General features: G+C 48.6%; 1 protein-coding gene across 1 annotated transcript in view; it reads right to left on the bottom strand.

Moving 5' to 3' along the window:
• The window catches only part of TRAK1 (trafficking kinesin protein 1), a 116,705-nt gene that overhangs the window by 14,387 nt on the left and 78,788 nt on the right, over positions 1-23,530 (bottom strand). The window contains 12 exon segments of the mRNA XM_025461190.3: positions 1,211-1,429; positions 7,922-8,238; positions 9,429-9,665; positions 11,072-11,148; positions 14,780-14,917; positions 15,558-15,632; positions 16,353-16,388; positions 16,390-16,484; positions 17,435-17,513; positions 19,669-19,777; positions 20,606-20,706; positions 22,901-23,017. Coding sequence (XP_025316975.1) covers positions 1,211-1,429; positions 7,922-8,238; positions 9,429-9,665; positions 11,072-11,148; positions 14,780-14,917; positions 15,558-15,632; positions 16,353-16,388; positions 16,390-16,484; positions 17,435-17,513; positions 19,669-19,777; positions 20,606-20,706; positions 22,901-23,017 — 1,600 coding nt within the window.

The following is a 23,530-nucleotide window of genomic DNA, read 5'->3' as shown; positions in this document are numbered from 1 at the left end:
CCTGTACTTCATGGGAGCACTGTGACCTCCATGGATGAAAGTTCTGAATCACAAAGATACAGGTCCTCTCAAATCTAGTAACTCTGGGATGCCCTCAGGATGACGACCATTGGGTGAATTCATCTTTTTCAGAGTCTCTGCCCTGATCTCACAAGAGAGCCTCCTCATCTTCTTAGCACTGTAGTGTGTGGGGCGGGGGGGGCAGGCAGGAAGTCTGGGGCAAATAGTAATGACATGACCCCTGTGGTCCCCGGTCCCTGAGCCCAAAGCATTTCACCCCAATGATGCCTAGAGTATAATTCTGCAAACTCGTGGTCATATCTTTAATGGGGCAGCAGGGGTGGGTAACCAGCTGGAGCTCTTCTCCAGATTTATCTGGGGTCCTGTCTCTGGAAAACCTTACTGACATTCCCCTCGGGTTTGTTGGGTCAAAGAGCTTTGCTAAAACACTTTTGAAAAATCCACTTTGAACACATGTATAAGCTGGAAAGAAGTTCCTTCATTGAAGTTAGAAACGTGAAAAGGCTGATCTATCCCCGTGTTGTCTGGAAATCCTGAACACTTTCCAGCCTTCCTCCTATTTCGATGCTCCTCATAGGTAACAGATTCTCTCACTCACCATCTGAGTGATCCAGTGCTCCTGATTTCCCCTTAAAATGCCCAACCCTACTCAGCTCAGTTTGGAAATCACTGCGGGACTCAGGAATCTGCCCCCCACCCCAGACTCGGGGAGACACCCGCAGCAGGAACAGAGGAGCTGATGTACGAGGCAGGCTGGGAGGCAACAATCCACTTCTGTTTAGCAGCCTTTCCTGCTCCCCCATCAGGAGACCCACTGGGCCATCACCTCCAAGACAGGCAGAGAGCTACACCCATTCGCTACAAAAAGGAGGCACTGGATTCTTCATTAAAAAAAACAAAACTGCACGATGGGAAAACTTTCATCATCACCCACACAGACGAGCGGAAGCTACAGACAGAGAGCCACTACGGATGGTACTCGGAACAGAGGTGAGAATGGCCCAGAACTTGGCCTCTGGTAAAGGTGCCAGGTTTACAGGACCTATTGCGGTGCCCTCACCAGACCCCTCCTCCTCCTCCTCCTCCTTCTCGGCCGCTGGCGGCTCTTGCATCTCCTCGGGGAAAGCCTGAGGCCGGCGTGGGTAACTTCTGCTGCCTGAGACAGTCACGCGTGCTCGGGACCCCTCACCTGAGGTCTCTGGGTGCTGAACTGGCGTGGAGGTAGCTAGGCCCGGGAGGGAAATGTGGTCACCTGTGTCGTCTTCTTCAAAGTCGTTAAGGCAGTACACTTCGTCCAGGTCAACGTCCAGTGTCCGGAAGCCTTTGGTGACCACACCAGGCCGGGGGTCCAGGATGCCCCCGAGGTGGGGCTGAGCCAGCTGCTGCCAGTGGTGAAGGGTGGCGGAGCCTTGCAGGAGAAAGGGCAGGTGGGGGGCAGGTGGGGGATACGGGGGACAGGGAGAAGAGAGGGTTAGGATGGAAGTCTAAGCCGATGGCTGTCACCACCCTTGGAGTGTGGAAGCTGACCCCTGGCAGGCCCTGAGCCCGGTGGGTGAACTCTGGTGGGGACACTGGTGGAGTGGCCCCGGCCCTGGCTACTGTGCCCCTGAGTCATCACAGGGGCTGATGACTCACCACGCCTGGGAGGGGCACTAAGTCAAGGAATCAAAAACTCATCTTTTCACAAAGTAAAACTCATGCCATATGGTGTGGCAAATTTGGTGACAAACTTTTTTAGCCTAGTGATGTCAATCCCCAGATCCAACACCCCATCAATCATAGGAACAGAGAGGAAAAATGAGCAAGACAAGTTCAAAACAGGGTGCCTACGTCCTGATTCTGTGCCAAGTGCCTGCTGCTGGGGCCAGGCGAGACGCCAGCAGAGGCGGAGCAAGACAATATTGCACGGACCCTGGGACACACAAGAGAAAAGTAAAAGGAAACTGGAGTAGCACACAGGGGTAAGCCATAGGCATGACCTTCGCCTCCTTTACTTATTAGGGTTTCGGCCTTCTGCCAGCATCCCAAACCCTGCAGGTTTGGGAGAGGGCATGATGCTACCCGGGTGTGATTGGCGAGCACATGAAGTCCACACAGATCTCCTCAGTGACACCAGACCCCGAGACTCAGATGACATTCACGCAAGGTCTGTAATAACACCGGAGAGGTGTCCCTGAGGACCTCACGGCTATCACGGACACTCACAAAGAGAGGCGTTCCAGGAATGAGTACGCTTAGCAAACCTGGGTTGAGAAGCAGAGGTACTAAGGAGCGTCCAGAGCCTTCAGTATGTTGCATGTCCTGGGATTCTGTACAATCCATTTGCCAGAGCAACTCTTCTTCCCTTTGGGACATTTCTTATACCTCACATAGCCCATGAGCCTAGGTGTCTATCCCCGTTCTACAGGTGAATTACTTAGCCACACAGATGAACACTCTACGTTCATGAGTGAGACTCTGAGAGCGGTTCTCAGGTGTGGGAAAGAAGGAGCCTTCCGCACAAATGCCTCCCAGTTACCACTGGTTTATGAAGTCTGTCCTCTGTAGGGCAGACAAGAACCTCTCCAGGGCATGTCAGAAAGGGGGGGCCAGGGGAGCCAGGGATGCCAGGAGCTGGCAGCTCAGGTGTCAACAGAAAAGGGAAGGGAATGGTGGCAGGCGTTGGGATCAGGGACATGAACTAGATGCAGAGAACCCCCTCAATGGGCGCTGTGGATGCTCTGGTGTGCCCAGTGAGCGTGCTATCCTCAAAATACTGTCAGGAAGGAACTTTCTGGGAAGCAACCTCAGCCAACGAGTCTTGAAAGGATTTTGGAAGTGGGCAATCTCACATTCACTTTATAGAGAAATGTTGTACACACCGCCAACACATGTTTAGGGAAGTCTCAACATACCCACTTGGAGGTCTGTCCCAGATTTAAGTGTGCACAAGTACAACGGCAACCTACTTAGCCTGAATCTATTGCATATAAGTAGAAAAATATTCTAAATACAAAAGAAACGAGATAATAAGAGGGTAACTATGACAAAAGAGCATCACAAGCCTGTTCTCTCACTAGATGCTAAGATACATCTGGAGCAATAATTCTCATCTAGGGATGGTTTTGCCCCAAACAGGACATGTGATAAACAGATGGAGACTTTTTGGGTTGTCACAACTGTGGGGAAACAGGGAGTGCTAATGGCATTGAATGGGTGGGGCCAGGGATCAACAACTCCCAGCACCCAATGAGGGGACTGAGGTTCACTGAACTTAATTTTCCAAAGTCCCTGAGTCATGGTGGCAGAGCCAGGGTTCCGTGCCCAAGGCCAGGTTCTTTTCGTAAGCTCACATGGCCTGCTGCCCAAAGTCTACAGGTCTGTCAACAAGCAAGGACATCAGTGCTCCAGCTGGGAACCCACACTAAGTGAGAAGCATCAATGGTGGGCAGCGAAAGTTGTAGGTGGCTGTCCAAGGCCTACCAGAACACACATGACACTGCTGCTGCTGGAGTTTCTCAACCCACCTCTGGAGACCCCCATTCGTGATACATAATGAGCCCCCTGTTTGTGTGTCCGCTGGACACACAGCCACATTCCTGGCTAAAATACTAAGACTACAGTCTTAACAAGGCACTGTGACATCCAGCTCAGGACTCACATGCTCTTATGAGGAGGATGACAAATCTCCAGGTACGGTGTGGCCACGTCACCTCTACTTTTGAAAGGGGAGGAGAGGGAAAGTTGACAGATGCTGGAAAGTCAAGTGCTGAAGGCGTTCACCCTTCTGAAGGGGGCTGAGGTGTTTACAGTACACTGGGATAGAACTCAGGGAGGCTGGAGGTCCAAGGCTGGAAAGCAGGCCCGTGGGCCTTGGTCCTCCATCTGTTTAGCAAACTGCCCGTATCTCTCCCCCCACCCCAGGCATGGCCTCGAGAGAGAAACAAGGATACAGAGGGTTTGCTGTTTGGAATTCAAGATGCTGCAGAAGTTCGTGGGGTTATTTGCCTTCCCTGAATATGCAGAGCCCAAAGGAATTTCATGAGATTACAATGGAAAGATTATGCTGAGAGATACATTGGAATTGTATTTTTACCACCCCCCTGGCCAGCCCCATCCCACCTCAGGCATCCCTTACTCGGGTAGAAAACAGCCAACCTTTACTGAGCACTTGCTAGGTGCTGGGCACCCCTCTTAAGAGGCCTACATTTATTAACTCAATCATCATGATAACCCTGTTGTCCTCATTTTACAGATGAGGTGAGTGAACACAGGGAGGTCATGTAACTTGCCAGAGGTTGCACAGCTGGCAGGTGGCTAACTGGGATTCAGATCCCTGCTGGCTCCAGTGTTCATCTTCCTAATCATATACACTGTCTCTGCGCCTGCAGTGAGGAGGTCTTCCCTGTGTGTGTCTCAGACACCAGGTCAATAACACATCTGACTGGCTTTTTCAATCCTCATACAGGTGTCTTCCATCCTGCAAAAGTGAGCATCGGCGAAAGCCGCTACAACCCCATTATTTGAGTTACATCAGGCTGTGGGGCTCACAGACCATTTCCATTCCCAACTGGTTCTAAGGCCCCAGGAGGGTTTCCTGAGTCCAGGACCCAGGCAAAAGGGCTCACACCTCACTCCCTTCCCCTGCCACTGCCTGGAACGTCATAGGAATCCTACTGATCTCCTGGCTGCCTGAGGTTCCGCCTTTAATACAAGATGGAGCACAGATTAAAATTTAAATATGAACACCATCCTCTTCAGAGCTTTAGCTGCCTCTTTCCTATCCTCCTCTCCCTGGCCTGGCTTCCTTTATTTGTCAAGCACAAAGCAGAAGAATCACTGTACTATTAGCCACCTCCCATTACCACCCCCTCGCTCCCTCCCTCCCACCCTGGCGAGGAGGCAGCTGGGGTCAGGGAAAGAGAGGAGCCTCCATGTTCCTAGTTGGCACCAAGATAAAGCTCTGTGAAACAAGGGCATGGACAGCAGAGAAAACAATTATGGTCACCATGCCTTTCCCTGTTTGCTTTCCTTCCATAGGCCACTGTTCTAAAAGTTGTTGTATCATCAAAAGGAGAAAACCAAATTCATGTATGTCAGAGGAGTACCGGGGTTAAAGTTTAGAACTACCCTGCTGGACAAATGTCTAGCTTAACTGAGAAGTGTATGTTTTCCTCTAATTACATATTAACTTGTTTATTGGAAAATAACCATCTTGATTTTAATTAATCACAAAGAAAGAGCAAAATATAGGGGGAAAATACTGTCTGACTCATCTTTTTCATGCTGCTCTCTCTCCTCTAGTCTGAAAAGGTTTGTTTTCTTCGCTTGCTTAAAAACCCTAAGGTAAGATGAAGAGACAAGAGTGCTAACCTTCTTAAACACCTAGCCCAGCTATTTTGGCTGACACCAATAAGCAGATAGCAAGATGAATTAAATAGGTAAGGGAGACACAGATGGAAGACCCAGATTGGCTATCTACTGTGATCCCAGCCAACATTCTCCAGGGACCTCACCTCAGGTACATTTACCTAAGCCATTGAAGACCAAGGGAATCCTATCAGTTTCTGAATGGGCCAGTGGAAAAGGATGATGTAAGAACATGGCCCCAGCACAATGCTGGTTTGGGTTCTCAACACTGGTAAGGCCATCCTTCAGACCTGAGCTGCTGAAACAGGGGCAAGTGTGGGGAACCTAAGCTTTAATTAGTACTCATTAGGCGCTAGGCATAATCACATTTACTCCTCACCACAATTTTGTGTGGCAGATATAAGCCCTATTTCACAAATAAGTTACCCTTTTGAGCCTTCTTTCCCTTATCTACTGCCATAGTTAGAGCTACATTGAACCCCATGTCAGGCAGACTTCTGTGTCAGCAGTCCATCTTGTCAAATTAAACAAAGTAATCAAAATATAATTGTGGAGGTAAGGAAGAAAAAATACGCATTGTATTTTAAATAGCTGAGAAGTCAGAGAACTACAGAATGAAGGAGAGGGATCTCTATCATGAGATGTATTACAGTCCATAGTGATATGACATGACTTCTTAATAATGGTGGTGATTTAGCTTCCTGATGAGCAGGGTACTACAGATGAAACTGACCTAGCATATCTAATGGGATTTCCTCTTATTCCATTAACACAAAAAATACTGCTAAGTCACAAGATTAAGAGAAAAAAAAAAGATGAATTGGTTGAAATAAATTTTTAAAAATCTCTTCCTGCAATATGCTTGGAAAATAAATCCAAAGACATATTATTGGATGATCTAACAAAACACAAAGTCAAATACAGAAATCAGACGAAATAGAGATGATAAATTCCAATGAGCTTTAAGAGACAAAGGAGAAAAAAGAAAAGAAAGGCAGAAAGTAAAATTGCAGAAATGGAAGATTTTATTGAACGAAAAACAGACATAATTATGGATCAGGAAACAATCACCAAGCTCACAACTGAATAAACAATTAAAAAAAAGAAAGAGCCATTCCTTTTCTGAAATCTAATAAGGGCCTAAATTATACAATCAAAAAATAATCATGAAGAAAGAACATCAGTCCACCCTCTTCCTTCTTCTGGAGACTACGGAACCCAGCAAATCTTGGGTCTTTAACAAGCATACCCTCATTTTACATCGCACATTCACAACAAGGATAATACTGCCCCCTATGAGGGTCGAAAACAGGTTCTTATGGGGTGAAAAAAATAAAAAAAAATCCCACTCTTTTTAGGCAGAGAGCAAAGATACAGCACATCAATACTATATTTGTGGTATTAAATTGCAGGGGGAGTAGCTAAGAATATATGTGTAAGCCTAACACGGGAAATGCAGCCTTACAGAAATTCCAATTTGGCTTTGCATCAGAAATGTAACAGAATCCTAATACAGGAGCACCTGGGTGGCTCAGTGGTTGAGCATCTGCCTTTGGCTCAGGTTGTAATCCTGGGGTCCTGGGATTGAGTCCCATATCGGGCTCCCCAGAGGGAGCCTGCTTCTCCCTCTGCCTATGTCTCTACCTCTCTGTGTCTTTCATAAATAAATTTAAAAAAAAAAAATCCTTAAAATACCTTCTAAAACTCACATGGGTTTCCAAACTAAAGGAGTCAAAAATGAGAAATACAAACACTTGGTGGCTCTTAACAGGGTAAGTGGGTAAGTAAAGGGAAGACATTTTATAATGCCTGGAAGAAAAAGAAAAGAAAAAAAGTGAATTCTTCCAGGAGTTTAATCATCTGGGGTGTCCCTGGTACTACCAAAAAGTAGACTACCCCTGGGAAAGGCAAGTTTAAGGAGGTACAGAACTCACTGGCCTCCATGGCCATCCCTGCTCCAGACTGTGGAAGCCTCACTCAGAACGCATGGCACTGGAAGAAAGGCACGCCCTCTTGACTTGAAGATGGAAGCAAAACCCATCAGCCCACAGACTGCAGATCACTCTCCCGCGGTCCCTGAATAAACAACTTCCAGCCTTTGCTCTGCACTCCTCCCTGACACCAACGTTTCTGAGAGGTGACAGCAATGATTTTCTGCACTTCTCAGACCCCAGGCACGACCTAATTAACTTTTTAATATGTTATCAGTGCCTCTTCCTCTCAAAATGCTTTCCTTCTAAGGTCCTAAATGCAAAAGAAAGAGGACTAGGAAACTCTTGGGAACATGCTCATTCCTTTTCTTTGGCCTGGTGGGCTGAGGTCACTCCCTACCCGCCTGCACGCTCCCACGCTCCCCCCCTTTCCCCGCCCCCACAGGGGATGGAGGCCCAAGCTGGGCACCGTCAGAGGAACTCAAACCAGCATCGCGGGAGGCTATCTCTGAAGAAAAAGGAGTAGGCATTACAGAGGCTGCCCCCTTGCTGGTGGTGGATCAGGGCCCACAGGCGGTCGCCGAGGAGGGTGGAGAGGGGCTGAGGCCCCCGGTGATCACCTTCCAGCGGCTTCACGATCTGGAGTTTCTCGGGCAGGTAGGAGCGGCTGCTGAAGGACATGCCCGAGAAGCCGGTGAACTCGGAGAAGCGCGAGTGGGTGCCGAGGGACATGATGCTCTCCGTGGGCGTGAGCGAGCCGCTGAGCAGCTCGCCCTTCTCCGCCAGCTCCCTGAGCTTCCGCTCCTGCTCCTCCTCGAAGAACCTGCGCTCCGAGAGGTAGTTCTCCCGGCGGAGGGACAGCCGCCGCAGGGCCGTCTCCAGGTCATGGGAGCCCGGGGTGCCCGGCGTGCCCGGCTTCTTGCTCCGCTCGTCGCTCCTGCAAGGAGGGAGATGGGGCTGAGCGCGGCGCCCCAGCAGCAGGCACATGCAAGGTACACAGTCCGAGGAAGGCCTCGCTGCTAGGTGGCCAGGGGTGGACACGTCTGGGGGCCGCAGGACTGTTGCCAGGGAAGCCAACAGGGCAAGCCGCTGAAATTTAGGCAAAAATGGGCAAGGCCATGCCTGCCTGGAAGAACTAGTTCTCGCTGTTGGGTGTTTTGCTGGGAACTAGGAGAGCACTAAGGTGTAATGAAAATTTGCACCCACAATGCAAAAAAATTCCGTTCTCAGGAGCATGTTCCTTGTGAGCCCTGAGGATGGATGCCTGGTTGGCACAGTGGTTGAGCATCTCCCTTTGGCTTAGGTCACAATCCCCGGGTACTGGGATCGAGTCTAGCATAGGGCTCTCTGCATGGAACCTGCTTCTCTCTCTGCCTATGTCTCTGCCTCTCTGTGTGTCTCTCATGAATAAATAAATTAAAAAAAAAAAAAAAAAAAGACGGCGGCTTGTCGGCTTCTTCAGGCTACAGTCCTAGTCACCAGAGAGGATACTGGTTCGACAGGCATTTCTCTTTCCTCTGGAATTAAAAGAGCTATTCTGATCAAGCAGCTTCCCCTCTGACCCAACTGGTCAGAGCACCGATTTCACTGTCACAGAAGAAGGGTGTACAACACAGCTGCCTATGTGTGTGTGCGTTTGTGGGGGGATGTGTCTGCAGGGCTTCAGGACAAAGAGGGACTGCCCACTGCCCACTCCAGGGGCAGGAGGTGTGTCTGGCACCTGCAGGGAGCCTACCTTTAAGCAAGCTAGATTCTGGTCACAGGACAGAGCCTGAGTCCTCCTCAGCCTTTCAAACACCCAAGCTACAAAGCGGTCCCTGAAACAAACATCCATTCTGTAGCCCAACAGTGAGGATTAACAGAAAAAATACTCATGTATCCTCCCCTTCAACATTTGATGGAAAAGCAGACTTCCTGTTGTACATCCTTCCACTGGTGAAAATATGCCCTTGATTCTGATCAAGGGCTGGCAACTCAGAGGGCTGGCAAAACAGATTAAGAGAACTGAAAGGTCTATGCTTTTCAGGCAATTCTGTATCAGCCTCCCTCTTCTGATAGCTGAACCCATATCTGATCCACACCACCTGTCTCCAAAACACAAAGAGTAAAAACTCCCAGTTGGCTCACCCCAGGTCGGCTGCCTCTGCTTCCAGGATGATGCTGTTGGTCTTGTTGTCCAGGACGATGTTGCCAACGTCACTGCCATAGAAGCTGGACCGGGGGGTGCTGACGCAGCTGGACAGGAGGGAGTTCACGGCTGAGGACTGGTTGGAGCCAGGGATGTTCATGGGGGACGGGGTCAGAGACCTCTGCTTGACGACTTGGTTGATGTTTCTCACAGTCTCAAAGACTCGCTTTTGGTGACTGGTGGGGGGAAAAGGGGGTATGCACAATATCCATGAATAAACAAATGCAGGAATGACTGTGGAGTTCAATCCTCCAAAAACTACCATCAGAGGAGCCAAAAGGCAGCTGACCCACGCTGAGCCCCCAAGCAACCTGCCACCCTGTGCCTTCCACATGTTTTTTAAGACTGTTGGCTGGAAGGCAAGAGACTCAATGCCCACTGAATTCAGAGCTCTAATTTGTGGTTGTGTCCTAAAGGTGATGCTAGCAAGATGATCAATGCTTTTCGCTCCCTTAGGCTTGACCCACAAATAAAAATACTTAAGCAGGGCTTTTTGTCTCCCAGCTATTTTTCCTCTTTTATGATGATCACTTAGAATACAAAGTCCAAGAGGGCAGTGTTCACTGTTCAGCACATAACAGAGAACCATAAATATCTGTAGAATGAGTATTTGCTGACTATTCACATATATATATATATATGAAGCAAGACAAAGTCTTAAACTTCTATAATGAGATGATAAATACCACATGAATCTTTTTTTAGAAATTGCTAGTTCTAAGAGTGGAACCTCCCTTTGATGCTCATTTTTTCCCCTTTTTTGCGGGGAGGGGGAGAGAGCAGAGGGAGAGAGAAAGAGAGAAAACAAACACAAGTGGGAGAGGAACAGAGGGGGGGAGAGAGAGAGAGAGAGAATCCCAAGCAGACTCCATGCCCAATGCAGAGCCCAACATGGGGCTCGATCTCACAATCCTGAGATCACGATCTGAGATGAAATCATGAGTCAGATGCTTAACCAACTAAGCCACGCAGATGCCCCCTCCTCATTTGCTCCTTTTTAAGGAGACAAAGGTAGGCACATTGCTATAATGGCCCCTTCCTTCTGGGATACATAGAGCTTCACCTCTGGTCACCCCCAGGATCCCATTTCAGTTCTGGCTGTGGGCTTTGGGTACAGAAAATACACAATGAAATTGGATCCACAGGTTCCTTAGAAACACCTCGGGGGAGGCCTAGTGCAAAGTCCCACATTAGGAAGAGAGTTGATAGAGGCCAATATTCGTAAATGTATCCAGACGAGAAGCAGAGGCCTTGTGCACACCCCTCAAAGAGCCGCCTCTGTATCTCCTACTGCATCCTATTTTTGTTTTTCAAACAGACATTAAACATTTTTAAAGTACTGTTTTTCACCAAAAGAAAAGATAAAAATGGTGTTAATAATAAAAGATGTTAATAATACATCTTTAAAATCCAGTAAGGGGAACTGGAGGATATTACTGGCTGTGTTCTATCTCTCTTAATCTGGACCCAAGTATGTGGAAGCACCACAGTGATCCCTGCTGGTGTCTGAAGCCCACACGTTGCTAGTTTTGATGACCACGGGTATGAAGCAGTCTCTGGGAAGTTTAGAACCAGGCCATACGCGATATCTGGAGACTCAGGCTCTTCCAGCTGCAGTTCTTTGCGCATGGTTCCCTCAATCTCTGCTGCCAAGGAGTCCTGAGAAAAGCCAGAAAACACACTGGGTGAACAGCAATTCAAGTCTCTAACAGAGGCTCACGGCTGGCTAGCCATAGGAATGTCAACTGAGGTTCTCAGAAGCCTGCAAACTACCCATGACACCAGGCTGACAACATTCGTCACTGTTGGAACCCCTGCCACGCAATCCCCATGGCGGATTCTGAATGGAGCCATCCTAGTGGGCACTGAGAGTAAAGCCCCTATACCCCCAGGCAGCTAAGGGTCTGAGAGCAACGTCATGTCTCTTGGCCTTACCATAGAGCTGTGACTCTACCCATAAGGAGAGGCGGGGACTTTATGGAGGAGACGACCTCTGTTGTGAGCACTATCATCCAAGCCTCTGTCCTCCTGCCCCCCAGCCCCCAGCAAGAAAAGCTCCTCTTCCCACTGACCCATTGCCTACCCACCTTTAGTAGCCAGCCCACACCTCTACAAATCCACTACTATTACTACTATCAGTAGTTCCCACTATTAATCCTCCATTCCTCCTCCAAGAAAGACACCAAACACATGAAGTCCCCACACAGTTAGCTCACTTAAATCTTTCTCCAGCTAGGTCGTGATTTTGTGGGTTAGGGGAAGGCCCAAGCTGAGACTCACCAATTTTGGCTGCCTGATGGGTGCCCCGCTCCCTGAATGACCCACCACTCCTCACCTCTCTTTGAGGCAGAGCCTAACAAGCAATCCCACACACAGACACAGGTCAATGCCAGCAGGAAGACCAGATGTGTGCAGAAAAGCACCTGTTGGGGCCTCAGAGGAGGACACTACTCAGGACAGCCTGAGGGAAGGGCTAACTCTGTGCTAATTAAAGAGACCTCCTGTGATGATAGGAATGCTCTTTCTGCACTGTCCTGCTGCGGGAGCCACAGGCCCCAAGCGAGCACTTGAAACATGGCCAGCGTGACTGAGAACCTGAATTAACTGAACTAATTTTAACGGACTTAAATTTACATAGCCACCCATGGCCAACAGCTTCCCAGCAGCCAGACCAAGGGAACTCCAGAGCATCCCCCTCCATGGCCCAACGGTCAAAGAACAATGCTCCAGTCTGAAAGCTGGAACCAGGTGGGGACACATGACAGGAGCTGGCAAGAAGCTGAGTCCAGGAAGGTTTTGTGGGCTTCTTTTCAACTCCTATTTCTAAATATGCAGTTTTATTTTATGAATTTTACCCACAGACTGCAATTCAACATCACCCATGTTGTAAGAGGGTTCCTTGGGTGAGCTCTTCTGAAGCTGGTTTAACTTTTCTTCATACCCTAATTCACCATATAGTTTACATTCGGAATTCTGCATGAGGAAACGTAGGAGAGATGACATACCAAACTACTAACTTCAAGGCTATGCTGGGAGAAAGCTGCAGGCTGGCTCCATGACTTTTTTTTGGCCCTGAATATCCTAGGAATCTGGGAAAGCCATGGGCCTCTTCTCAGAATAATATTTTTAACTGAATAAAATAATTAGGACCGAAAGGAAGCCAGATAGACTGAACTAGTCACTAGACTAATAACAACAATCATGATGGAGTAACACACAGGGTCTGGCTTCAGGCCTGGTAATTACTGCCACCTTGAAGAGAAGATTAGCACAAATGGGATTTTGAGATATCTTACAACTGAAAACACGCCATGAAAGCAGCTGTGATTTTAGCTGGTGACAAAGTCACAGGGATGCTAATAATGCTGTGGCTTGTGGCCCACCTTCATATGAGAAGGAAACACTGTAACACTGTGTACGAGGGAATAAAATAAAAGGTGTGACTTCCCTTAAATTCATGGGTCCCCTGAACCCTGTCTGAGGATCCCAGATTAGGAACTCTTGCCATAGGCAAGAGAGCTGGGAATGTACTCCTCGGGCAGAAACTGTTACTCACGGTTTGATTCAGCAATTACAAAGGCTGGGAGCAGGAGCAGCAGATTTGGGCGTTCTGCTCCACAAACATGGGCACAGCACCACTCAGGGTGCCTTAAATACCTTTAATACATAGTGTACTTTAAAAATAGCCATCTTCAAAATCTGAACCATGCCAACAGCTACAGAAAAAGGCAAGCAAAAGCTCCATCTCAGCAAATACGAAAGCTGAGAATCTGCAGAAGAAACCCAAATGTAGATTTTCAGTTTGGCTTTTCTGTGTCATGGTTTTGTCTTAAAACAGGTCTGTCCCTGAGAGTGGGAATGCAGTGGAGTGAATCCTAAGTGTACGGGAAATAAGATGCCCCAAGGAGGCCACCACACCAAGATGGGAAGCCAGGAAGTAGGTAAACTGAGGCAGAGAGCATACATCGCTACATAGGCCAGTCTGTGAGCTGCGTGTCATGGGCTCCAGATCGAGGAATCAGGGGCACAGAATGTTCTTTGCTGCCTTTGCTGGGATTTCTGAACATACTGGATCACCAATCTGCTCCTTGGAAGGCTATGTTAATATCTTTTGTTTTGGTTTCACTAGGTTTCAATCAAGTTGAGAGAGAGAGATTGTTCTGCCTGATTTTGATATATAAAAGGAAAGGAGATCATGATTTAGAAAAAGTGAACCAGAAAACAAGGGTCAGGGTGGAAGGGCCAGGGCAGTGTCAGCAACAGGGGTGGGGAGGAGGATGAGAGGAAAGAGCCCTACAGCAAGACCAGTCCAAAGGAACAAAGTTTTAGAAATTGGAGGCACCATCCACTCATATCTCATTTGGGAATGCTTCTCTCAAAAGTTCTTGTCTCCTCAAGGAGGATTTGGTGTTTCAAGAAACCACAGAAACAGAGCCTCAATATAAAAGTTCTTGGTCTTATGTTCTTCCGTCTGTCTGTCCACCCATCCAAATCTCGTACCTACTGAGTAGGTGTAATTCTGTGACACAACAAGCACCGAGTAGATAGAGTATTACAGAGAGGGAAGGAGGAAAGTAGCAAATAAGACATGGTCCCCGCCGCCTTCAGGGAGCTTCTGTTGGCTAGGAGAAGATGCAAGGAGGAAGCTCAGCAAATGCCAGGGGAAAAAGACCAGCAGAGCAGGCCTGCCCTGTGCTGCGAACCTCCAGCAGGGAGAGCTCACCTGGAAGATCCCCTTCTCAACCATGTTTCCTTAAGGCCCAAGCATGCAATAGATCAGGCCAGAGCTAAGAAATAAGAGTGCAGGGAAATCATTTTGTAGAAATAGAAACACCACTCTTTGTGGAGAGAGAGATTTTTTCAGATCACAGATATTGAAAGCCCCCAAGAAGACGATTACTAAGCCTAGAAAGAACCAGCAAAACTGTATGGGCAATTTAAGAATTCTAGAATGCACTGTGAAGCCAAAATAGCTCGTAGTCTCATAAGGTCAGAAAAATAATAATGTATGAATAACATCCTCCAAGTATCTGAGGTTCCTACTAAGTTTACCAATTAAGGATACGAGGAGAAAAAAATGGACTGAGTCAGAGGGAAGGCAGAGGAGGCATCGATCTGCCTCATGTAGTCACAGAGCCACCAGCTGGGCATACAAGCCCCTGACTCAGATCTAGATCTAAGCTGCAGAATGAGAAGCCACCCACAAAGACTCCCCTCCAGACCCCACCTCCCTATCAGGCCCCATGGGCTGGAAGCGGGGGCACAGGGCACGAAGCAAGCGGGCACTCACCATGGGGAACAGGCCCAGCGAGTGGTAGCGCCGGGATGTGGTGTTGGGCATGGTCTTGTTGCGGAGGTTCTTGAGCTCCTCCTGTGCCTCGTGAAGCATCTCCATGCACTCCGCATACTTGTCCTCCAGCTCACGCAGCTGCGGAACACCAGAAAGGCACACAGGGTCAGGGGCCGGTCAGGAGCCCTGTGCCTCCAGGTTGACACCGAAGAATACTTGAGGCTCAGTGCTTATAGCCTCAGAAACCTCCCAAATTCTAACAATGGGCAACTGAGGAAATAGGCTTCCAGTTACGGAATGTGTAAATCATGGGGATGAAAGACCAATGGTACGGTGACAGTAGTACGCTGACAGATGTGGCTGCACTGTGGTGAGCACAGCATAGCGTACAGAGATGTCAAATCACTACTTATACACCTAGACCTAATATAACACTGCGTGCCAATGATACTCAAAGAAAAAAATAATTAAAAAAAAAAAAAAAGCAACTTGACGCGAATGGGAGAGCAAAGTGTCACACCCTCGTCTCCAGCCACATCTCTGCGTGGGCTCCTTCCTACGGTGAACCCTGTGCCATTTCACTTACTGGACATTTAGCAGGAGGCGGGCTGTGCAGGGCCCGGCCTCCCAGGAATTTACGAGTAAGAATGACTTTTGATTCAGAATTAAAAACAGCTAGTGAGGTGGACATGACCCTGAGAGCGGGGCCCAGCAGAGGGAGGCTGATGGCACGAACTGGGAAGGGCCTGGTGAAAGTGGGATGAGAGGAGCCACTCACCTCGGCCGTGAGCTGCCGCTGGGCATCCTTAGCAGCCCCCAGGTGCTGGACCAGCTCTTCATTTTCCACCGCGCACTGCAACATGGCAAAGGCCACTCAGCTTCTCTTTTAAGATACTTAGAGACATCTCACTGCTTTCCTCTCACTACTAATCTGTTCCGATCCTACCACACCTCCATGATGAAACTTTTAGGCCAGAGTAAAATTTTGCCTTTTACGTAATTTTGAAGGCAGCCTTTCCTACATCTGGGCTTAACTTGGGTATCACATAACTCCGGTATTCCAGTAGAAAGCCGAAATCAAAATTAACTGTCCATCTCGGTGAGAAATTAGTCCATTCTGTATCCCCGCCTTATGCCCGCCTCCATAGACACGGCCCCGACCCAGGCACACTTCACCTCATGCTTCTAGCAAAGGCCTGACATGGGAACCTAAATTCTGTTTTGTTGTTTTCCTGCTGCTCCATCTTAAATCTAAAGGGGAAATTATTCTGCAGCAGAACACACTAGGTACACTGTGTAAAAACAAATCCTAGACCAGAAAATTCATGAGTTAAATTTCAGAACTCTGCAGCTCAGCACCTTTCTTAACGAATTCTATTAATGTGCAGATTATTTTTAGGAGATCAGTGGTTATATGATCCCTCCCCAGTTCAGGGCAATGAGCTCTATTCTATTGATTTTGCTAATAAGCCTTTTCTCCAAAGGGGCAGGACAAACTCCTAAACTATGAAACCAAAGGGCACAGTCTTCAGGGGCAAATGCCAACTGCATCAACCCGAGAAACAAGCCTTACAGCTTTTGCCTTCTTCTGCAAGTCAACTATCTGCGACTAGCAGGTGTGTGATCTCCTCTTGCTGGCGGGCAGCATCTTCGGTCTTCTTAGCCAGCTCCTCTGAGATACTGGCAATCTGCACATTGGCATCCCCTTTAACCAAGAAATGACAACAAGAGGAAGTTAGAGCCAAAGAGAATGGTTTCTTTGTGGTTTGCACAAGAAAAAGTATCTTTTTTACCAGGCAGGGGGAGGAGTGGAGAGCGGAGAGTGAAGAAGGAACAGCCTCTGTTTTCCTGCATGGGCTCTGTCAAGAGAAGGAGCAGGCCCCCAGGTGTGGCTCCCAGGCCCAGTGTGGGGAGCCCAACCCCACGGACCAAGGCTACTTCCCTTAGAGGAAGTCAGGTAAGTTTTGGGCGTCAGTCGGGAGATACCACACCACACAAAGGTGCCCCAATCCCCACAGTCATGCATGAACAGATCCACATCATTAACAGGAATCCCTGCTGCGCCCTGTTCTAGAAGGAACTGCTGCCTGCACAGTATAATTCCCTTGGGTGTTTTCCACCCATATTCAGGGTCATAACTCATTTTACTAGATTGGAACACAGGGTGTGTTTCATTTATTAAGTGTCTTGCTGAAACGCAAAATGCTGTCTGCCCTTTTGTCTTAACTTGTAAACTGATGATAGAGAAGGTGGGAAAGGTACTTGTCCTCAAAGTGGAGAACTCTGGCCTCAACCTTCACATGTCAGTTACGAGAAACCATAATTGATTAGTTTTTGCACAGGGACATGAGAACTCTATAACTGGGCTTAACTTGGGTATCACATAACTCCGGTATTCCAGTAGAAAGCCGAAATCAAAATTAACTGTCCATCTCGGTGAGAAATTAGGACAACACATGGCTGACAACCTAGCACCCAATTTCTCACGAGTCAGAGTGAGGGCTGCCACGCAAGGTCAGGAGAAAACTCTAGTTTTCAGAAAAAGTGCTACGGAGCCCAAGCCACCAGGGAGACTGCACTGCATACAAATCTGCTCACAAGATGGCAGAAAGTAAAAAGAGGCGGTGAGGGTGGAGCAAGAGGACCAGGACATACTCAGCTCCTTCACGCAGTCGTTGACCAGCTGCTGTTCCTTCTCTTCGTAGGTAATGGTCTCCGTCTTCAGTTGGCAGGCCTGTGGACAAGGCTCAGGTCAGAGGCCCCACATTCACAGCTGAACGGGTAGGGTGGGCAAGGCTTGGGGCCCGGGGCAAGGATAAACTGGAGTCCAGGAAGCTGCCTTCCGTCCCCCCCCTCCCCTCCCCGCCATCCATTACACCCTCAAATACAGGAAGCTCATCAAAATGCCCTGCTCAGGTAAGGAATCACCAATCCTCAAAGCCAAACAGCTGAAAAATGTGTACCACCAGAGGGCGCCACACAAGGGGATACGCGCTCTGCAAGTGCCACCCTCAGTGTCTACTGTGAGTGTCTGTCCCAGCTCATAGACATGGACCTTTGTGACTCCAGCGGGTCTAAGACTCAGCTCTTCCAACCAGGCATTCTAAGGATGACCACAGGAATAGCTAACACTTGTCATGTACCTGCTTTATGCAAGGCACTACCGCCCTAGGAGGTCTGAGTCAGAGTTAGATCTACTGTATTCACTTAGTAAAGACAAGGTACAAGACCAAAGCATTAAAATCCAGAATCCCAACAGCTATCTCAGGACTCTGGATAGCCAGCTGACAAGGTTGGAAAATAGAGATCCAAAGAAGAAAATATCCGAGGGACACCTGGGTGGCTCAGTGGTTGAGTGTCTGCCATTGGCTCAGGTCATGATCCCAGGATTCTGGGATTGAGTCCAAAATCAGTCTCTCTCTGCCTCTTTCTGTCTCATGAATGAATAAAATCTTTCTTTTTAAAAAAAAGGAAAGAAAAGAAAGTATCCAAGGCAGAGAAGGGGTATCTCTGAGCCCTCAGGCCCTGGCCCCTGGGAGACACTACACTCCTGAAAACTGATGTGGAATCTGTAGCTGGAATTAGGTTCCTTCCACGTGCTTTAGGTGAACCCTCTGACAGGGGGACAAATTACTGCATACCTAGGACTAGTGCATTTACCTGAGGTAGACAGTGGAAAGGAAAGCTCTGGCCAGGACTCTTGACTTGGCCACTGCCTGGCAGAGAAAGCCTGGACAACCCTCTTGGTGGCTCTGGGTTTGTGCTGCCCACTAGTCAATGAGGACTAGAAGAGGTAAGGTCTAAGAACATGACCCTTCCCTCGTGCACAGCCCTGATAAGCCCAGACATGAGGCTCTTTCCACCTTGGGGGCAAATTCAAGGTGGTCTGCCGTACTACAGGGGCTTGAGGAAGCCCTGGGCCAGCTCGGGTGGGTGTGCAGTCCAAACTTAAAGCATACCTCTGGCTGGAGAGCATCAACTCACTGACAAGACAAAAAGTACTAAACTTGCATGCGTCGGTGTTTCTAGGTAGGGGCAGCGGGTGAAGGGAAGTAATGTGGGGGTCAGAGTCCCAGAGCCTTGCAAATCCCAGCTTTGTCATTCCCTAACTTGTGCCATGCTGGAAAATCAAACACCTAGCAGCCTGGGTCCTGGCTTCCTCACTGTAAATGACAAGCAAAGTAACAGACTTCCAGCCTTGCTGCAAAATTTGAAAAAACAAACAAACAAACCGAACACAGGCAGGGGTGCCTGGGTGGCTCAGTCAGTTAAGCATCTGCCTTTGGCTCAGGTTGTGGTCACGGAGTCCTGGGATCAAGACCCAAGTCAGGCTCCCTGCTCAGTGGGGAGTCTGCTTCTCCCTCTGCCCCTCCCCTCACTCATGTTCTCTGTCTTTCAAATGAATAAATATTAAAAAAATAAAAAAAACAGGTAAGCATCTGGCACAGTGACTTGCCAGTCAGAAATACTCAAAAGCATGAGTTGCCAAGTTGTCTCAACTATCTTTTTAAGTTAATTGTCTAAGAATTATGTCTCCAAGTTGTCACGTACTATCCCTTAGAACAGATCTGACTGGCAGCAACCTGCTTCCATGTCATTTCCATGGAGAGACCCCACCCACAGAGCCCTGCTGTGAGCAGGAGGACGGGGAGGGCCTGGCCACAGTTGCCTACTCACACAGAGGATCCATGAGTCCTCAGCCCCACCCATCCCTCACCGACAGGGAGCATCTGTGCTCCCCAGCACATGAGTGAGGCTATGAGCACCACACAGGTGGCTCCCCTACAGTCACCCTCGGGAATGACGCTGCAGGCACAGCCCCTCCTGTCAGATAAGGCAAAGGGGTCCACCACCCTCCAGAGGGTACAAAGGCAGGGAGCACACTTCACCTCCGACCGGAGTACCACGTTCTCCTCTTCGAGGTCCTTGAGCTTCTTCTGAAGAGAATCCAGATGAAAGTAATTCTGCACTGAGGACGATGACTCATTCCTCTTCAGTCTGGGAGAGAAAGTACAATCTCGTTCTAGGGAGAGACATTGGCTCCCTGCCTCCAGCAAACCCAGGGAAGCACAAAGGGCCTTTGCAGGGAGGAACCATGAAACCCACAGGTGCAAAAGGGGCCCCCTGGAGAGCAGGGGCAGCAGCACACAGCCTCACCACCGCTCAGGATCTGCAGTCGCCACATGGCCTCACAATTCAGCAGAAGCAACTACTTGAAAACACACACTTCCAGAGGCCTAGAAATTTATTTAATATTTGCACTGCCATCCTATGTGCCCAGAACAGTTTTCAGTACTCTACAGGGATTAAGGCAATTAATGCTCATAATCCTATGAATAAAGCACTAGCAGTAGTCCCATTTTACAAACAAGCAAACAAGCACAGAGTGGTTAAGTAATGTAGTCAAGAGAACACAGCTAGGAAACCACAGAGCAACAGTCTGAACTCAGGCCACTGGGCTCTCGAGTTCATGCTCCTAAAGTGAGGCTCCACTGACTCTCAGGGAAGTCCCCCACACCTTCTGCTCCAAGGGTCCACCATGGCACCTCTGGCTCCAGAACCCAATATGACCCTCTCACTGCAGGGCTCACCCTGTGCCCAGTGACCAGGCCGGAGCAACCGAAATTGACGAACAACCCTGTCCTCCCATGTCCTGCTACAACAGTACAATTAATTTGAGGCCTGTGGACTTGCTGGGTCTGGGGAAGGCTGGGAGCAGTGGACCTACTGCTGGTGATGTAGCCCTGCCTAGGTAACTCCAAGGACATGGATGACAGCCAGCCGCCTGTGTCCTGGCCCCAGTGACATGGCCCTCTGGAGACTTACGGGGTGGAGCACACGGACTCAGGCTCGCTCTCCTCTGCGGCGCTGGTGTAGAACTGGAGCAGCTCATCCTTCATGGACAGCTCATGCCGGAGCTGAGATACCTGTACAGACACAACAGGAGGCCCCTCCATCATGCTCAAACATGTGCTGCTGGGTGGCAATGTTTGTTGAATTCCTCACCAAAAGTAAAGCCATGTAATTGATTTTTGTGCTTTTCAAGGATAAGAGGCTACATTTGATCACATTTAAGAAAAACACAGTCAACTATGTTTTGATAGAAAATCCTCTGCCTAAATTTATGGTTTTTACTTGGGTTCAGAGAGGAGGTGAGAGGAGACTAGAAGGCTCTGGAATGATGTTGGGTGGGGAGGAGGGAAAGACAATATAGCATATGGGCTTTGCAAGTAGCCAGATGACCAGCTGGGCAAATGGCCGGAGAAAAAGATCCTGTTATCAAATGAAAGAAGAGGCCATTCACTTCTGCTGAAACCAAATGCCACCCTGGACTGGGCCCCTGGCAATGCCAGCTCTGGGTGGGCAGCTACAAGCAGCTCATCCACCCTTGCTGGCACACTCGGCACACTCACAGCCTCACCCTGTGACTGCTACACCCTCACAGGGCTCTGAGCCAAGCCTGGCCAGACTCTGCTCTGTACTCAGTGATCATAAGATAGCAATTTCAGACATAGGGAGAAAGGACGCAGTCATCAGGAAGTGGCCAGACTGATACTGCTAGGTCAGTTTTTGCAAACTGCCTTATTTATGCTTAACATCTTAAGCAAACAAACCTATGCCATAAAATTTTTCACTTCCCTTTCACCACTCACAACTGATGAACAAAGAACTAGTGCTGTGAGCAAGAATTACAATTTAATTCTTTGCCTCTAATTTGATTTGGGGTCTATGGTTTATTCCAGCTTTCCTACACAACACAGTATTTATGACTTCCACAGAGAAGAAAATTTTATCTGCACAAAAGCTTTAGTTTCAACATCTAGACTGACAGTTTAATGATGTGTGTCATTATGTGCTCAAGGGGAACATATTACAGTTTCTAATTTCAAAGCTTTTCCAAGAAAAAAGAGGCATTTCCACGTCCAAAGATTTGGGTGCTGTTTGTAGGAGGTGAGGAAGCCCCACACAAGGGCAATAATGTAGAGGAAAAGCATGTGACAGACAATGGGTGACCGTTTACTGGTTCCCAGGTGGCATGTTTCTCTGCTCAGAAAACTAGGTTGACCTGGCACACTCTAATGCCTGAGAGAAGGGAAATTCAGGTCATGATGCTGGGGACAAGGGAAACAGGGGTTGACTTCTCCAAAACTCAACCATATTCTACTGTATCATCTTTCAAAGGAAGCCCAGGATTAAAACTTTTCTTATACACTGGCAACCCTGTTTCATCAATATTAAAACCATTATTAAACCCAGACACGATGGCTGGGAACAGCTTTAAGGGGGAAAAGTCTGAATATATCTAAGAGACAAGAGTAAGGGTATCCCCTCCCACTTAGAAAGTTTCTGGTAGAAAATAAGGGAGAAGAAACCAGGAGAAGAAGAAAGTCAAGTGAAGATCCTCACAGCTAAAATGTGCAGTTACAAGAACAGGATGATGGGAAAAAAACTACAAAGGAGGGCCTGGCTCTAACTGCTAAGCCTTGTTTCAGCGACCCCTCCATCTCTGCAGAGCCTTCCTCGTCCTGCCCATAACCACAACCTTCCAGAAAGTCAGTGTTGCTCCTATGAAACCTTAGCCACTTAAGATAAGACCTAAGCATTCAGACCCCACCCCCTGATCACCGGTGCCCTTCAGCCAAGATCTGTATCATGAAAATAACAGGTCTCCTGTCAGGACAACAGTAGCCTATTTTTTTCTTTTGTTTTACAAACATAAAATTATATTGGAATGAAGAATGTGCAGCCGCTGCCCTACTCTGCAGCACAGGCTGGCCTCCTCCTGACAGGGCTCCCCTCTGGCCTGCCCGTGCCCACCTGCCCCAGGAACACCTGCTCACTGCCATCTTAGCCTGCGTATGCTCCTTCCACATGCTCAGTCTCTCCCAGTCTCTGTGAGGCTCTGGACTCTGGGGGGATGGGGACTGGGGCTGGTCCAGGCCTGGTAGGACTGGACACTCACGGCCTCATGAGCAGGTGAAGGCTGTTCCTACCCCAGCTGGTGCTGTCTACACTGCTGGAAAGAGGGTCATGGATAGAAGAAGCAGCCGTCCCGGAAGAGCGGCTCTGGGGGCTGAGCCCAAGCCCACCCGGCTGTGGCCACTGCCACCAGCTCCTCACCTCCTCTCTGATGTGTTCCACTTGCTCCTCCAGCAGCTCGTTCCTCTCAGTTAGGGTCTTGTTCTTCTTCAACAACGACTGGCCAATCCGAGCAGCCAGTTCTAAATCCCGCTCTTTCTATGAAAGGCAAAAGGGAGAATAGACATTCAAAACACCTGTGTTTCCTGAAGGAGCCAGGAGTGCTCAGTGTCAACTGAGGAAAACAGGGCATTTAGAAATAACAAAGGTATTAACAATTCACCATCCATGCACCCACCTTTGATACCTGTTCAGAGAAGGGAAACGCTCTGCCCACGTAATGTAGAGCTACGCAGACCTCAGGCAATGGGAGGCAAGCTTTAAATCCAATGAAAACAAGTCTCTGTTCCTATGGGAGAAACATGCTTTCCAAAGCATTTCTCTGCAGTTGCTTTTGGCATCTGTGAAATCACTTGATAATCTGTCCACCTGAGCACTGGGCTATTGTATTGCCAGGGCCTGGCACGTGGAAATATTCAGTTAACTGCTTGTTGGTTGAATGAGCGAGCACAGAAATTTCACAATGCTTTTGCAATAGAGCCAAGAGCTGACGCAGGGAGGCAGGCTTCTTAGAACATATGAAGCAGGAATTTACTGAGCTCCCTATATTTA

This window comes from Canis lupus, chromosome 23 (assembly GCF_003254725.2).
Source record: "Canis lupus dingo isolate Sandy chromosome 23, ASM325472v2, whole genome shotgun sequence".
Taxonomy (NCBI): domain Eukaryota; kingdom Metazoa; phylum Chordata; class Mammalia; order Carnivora; family Canidae; genus Canis; species Canis lupus.
Note: the sequence above shows the minus strand (reverse complement) of the source record. Positions and strands in the feature narration are given on the sequence as shown.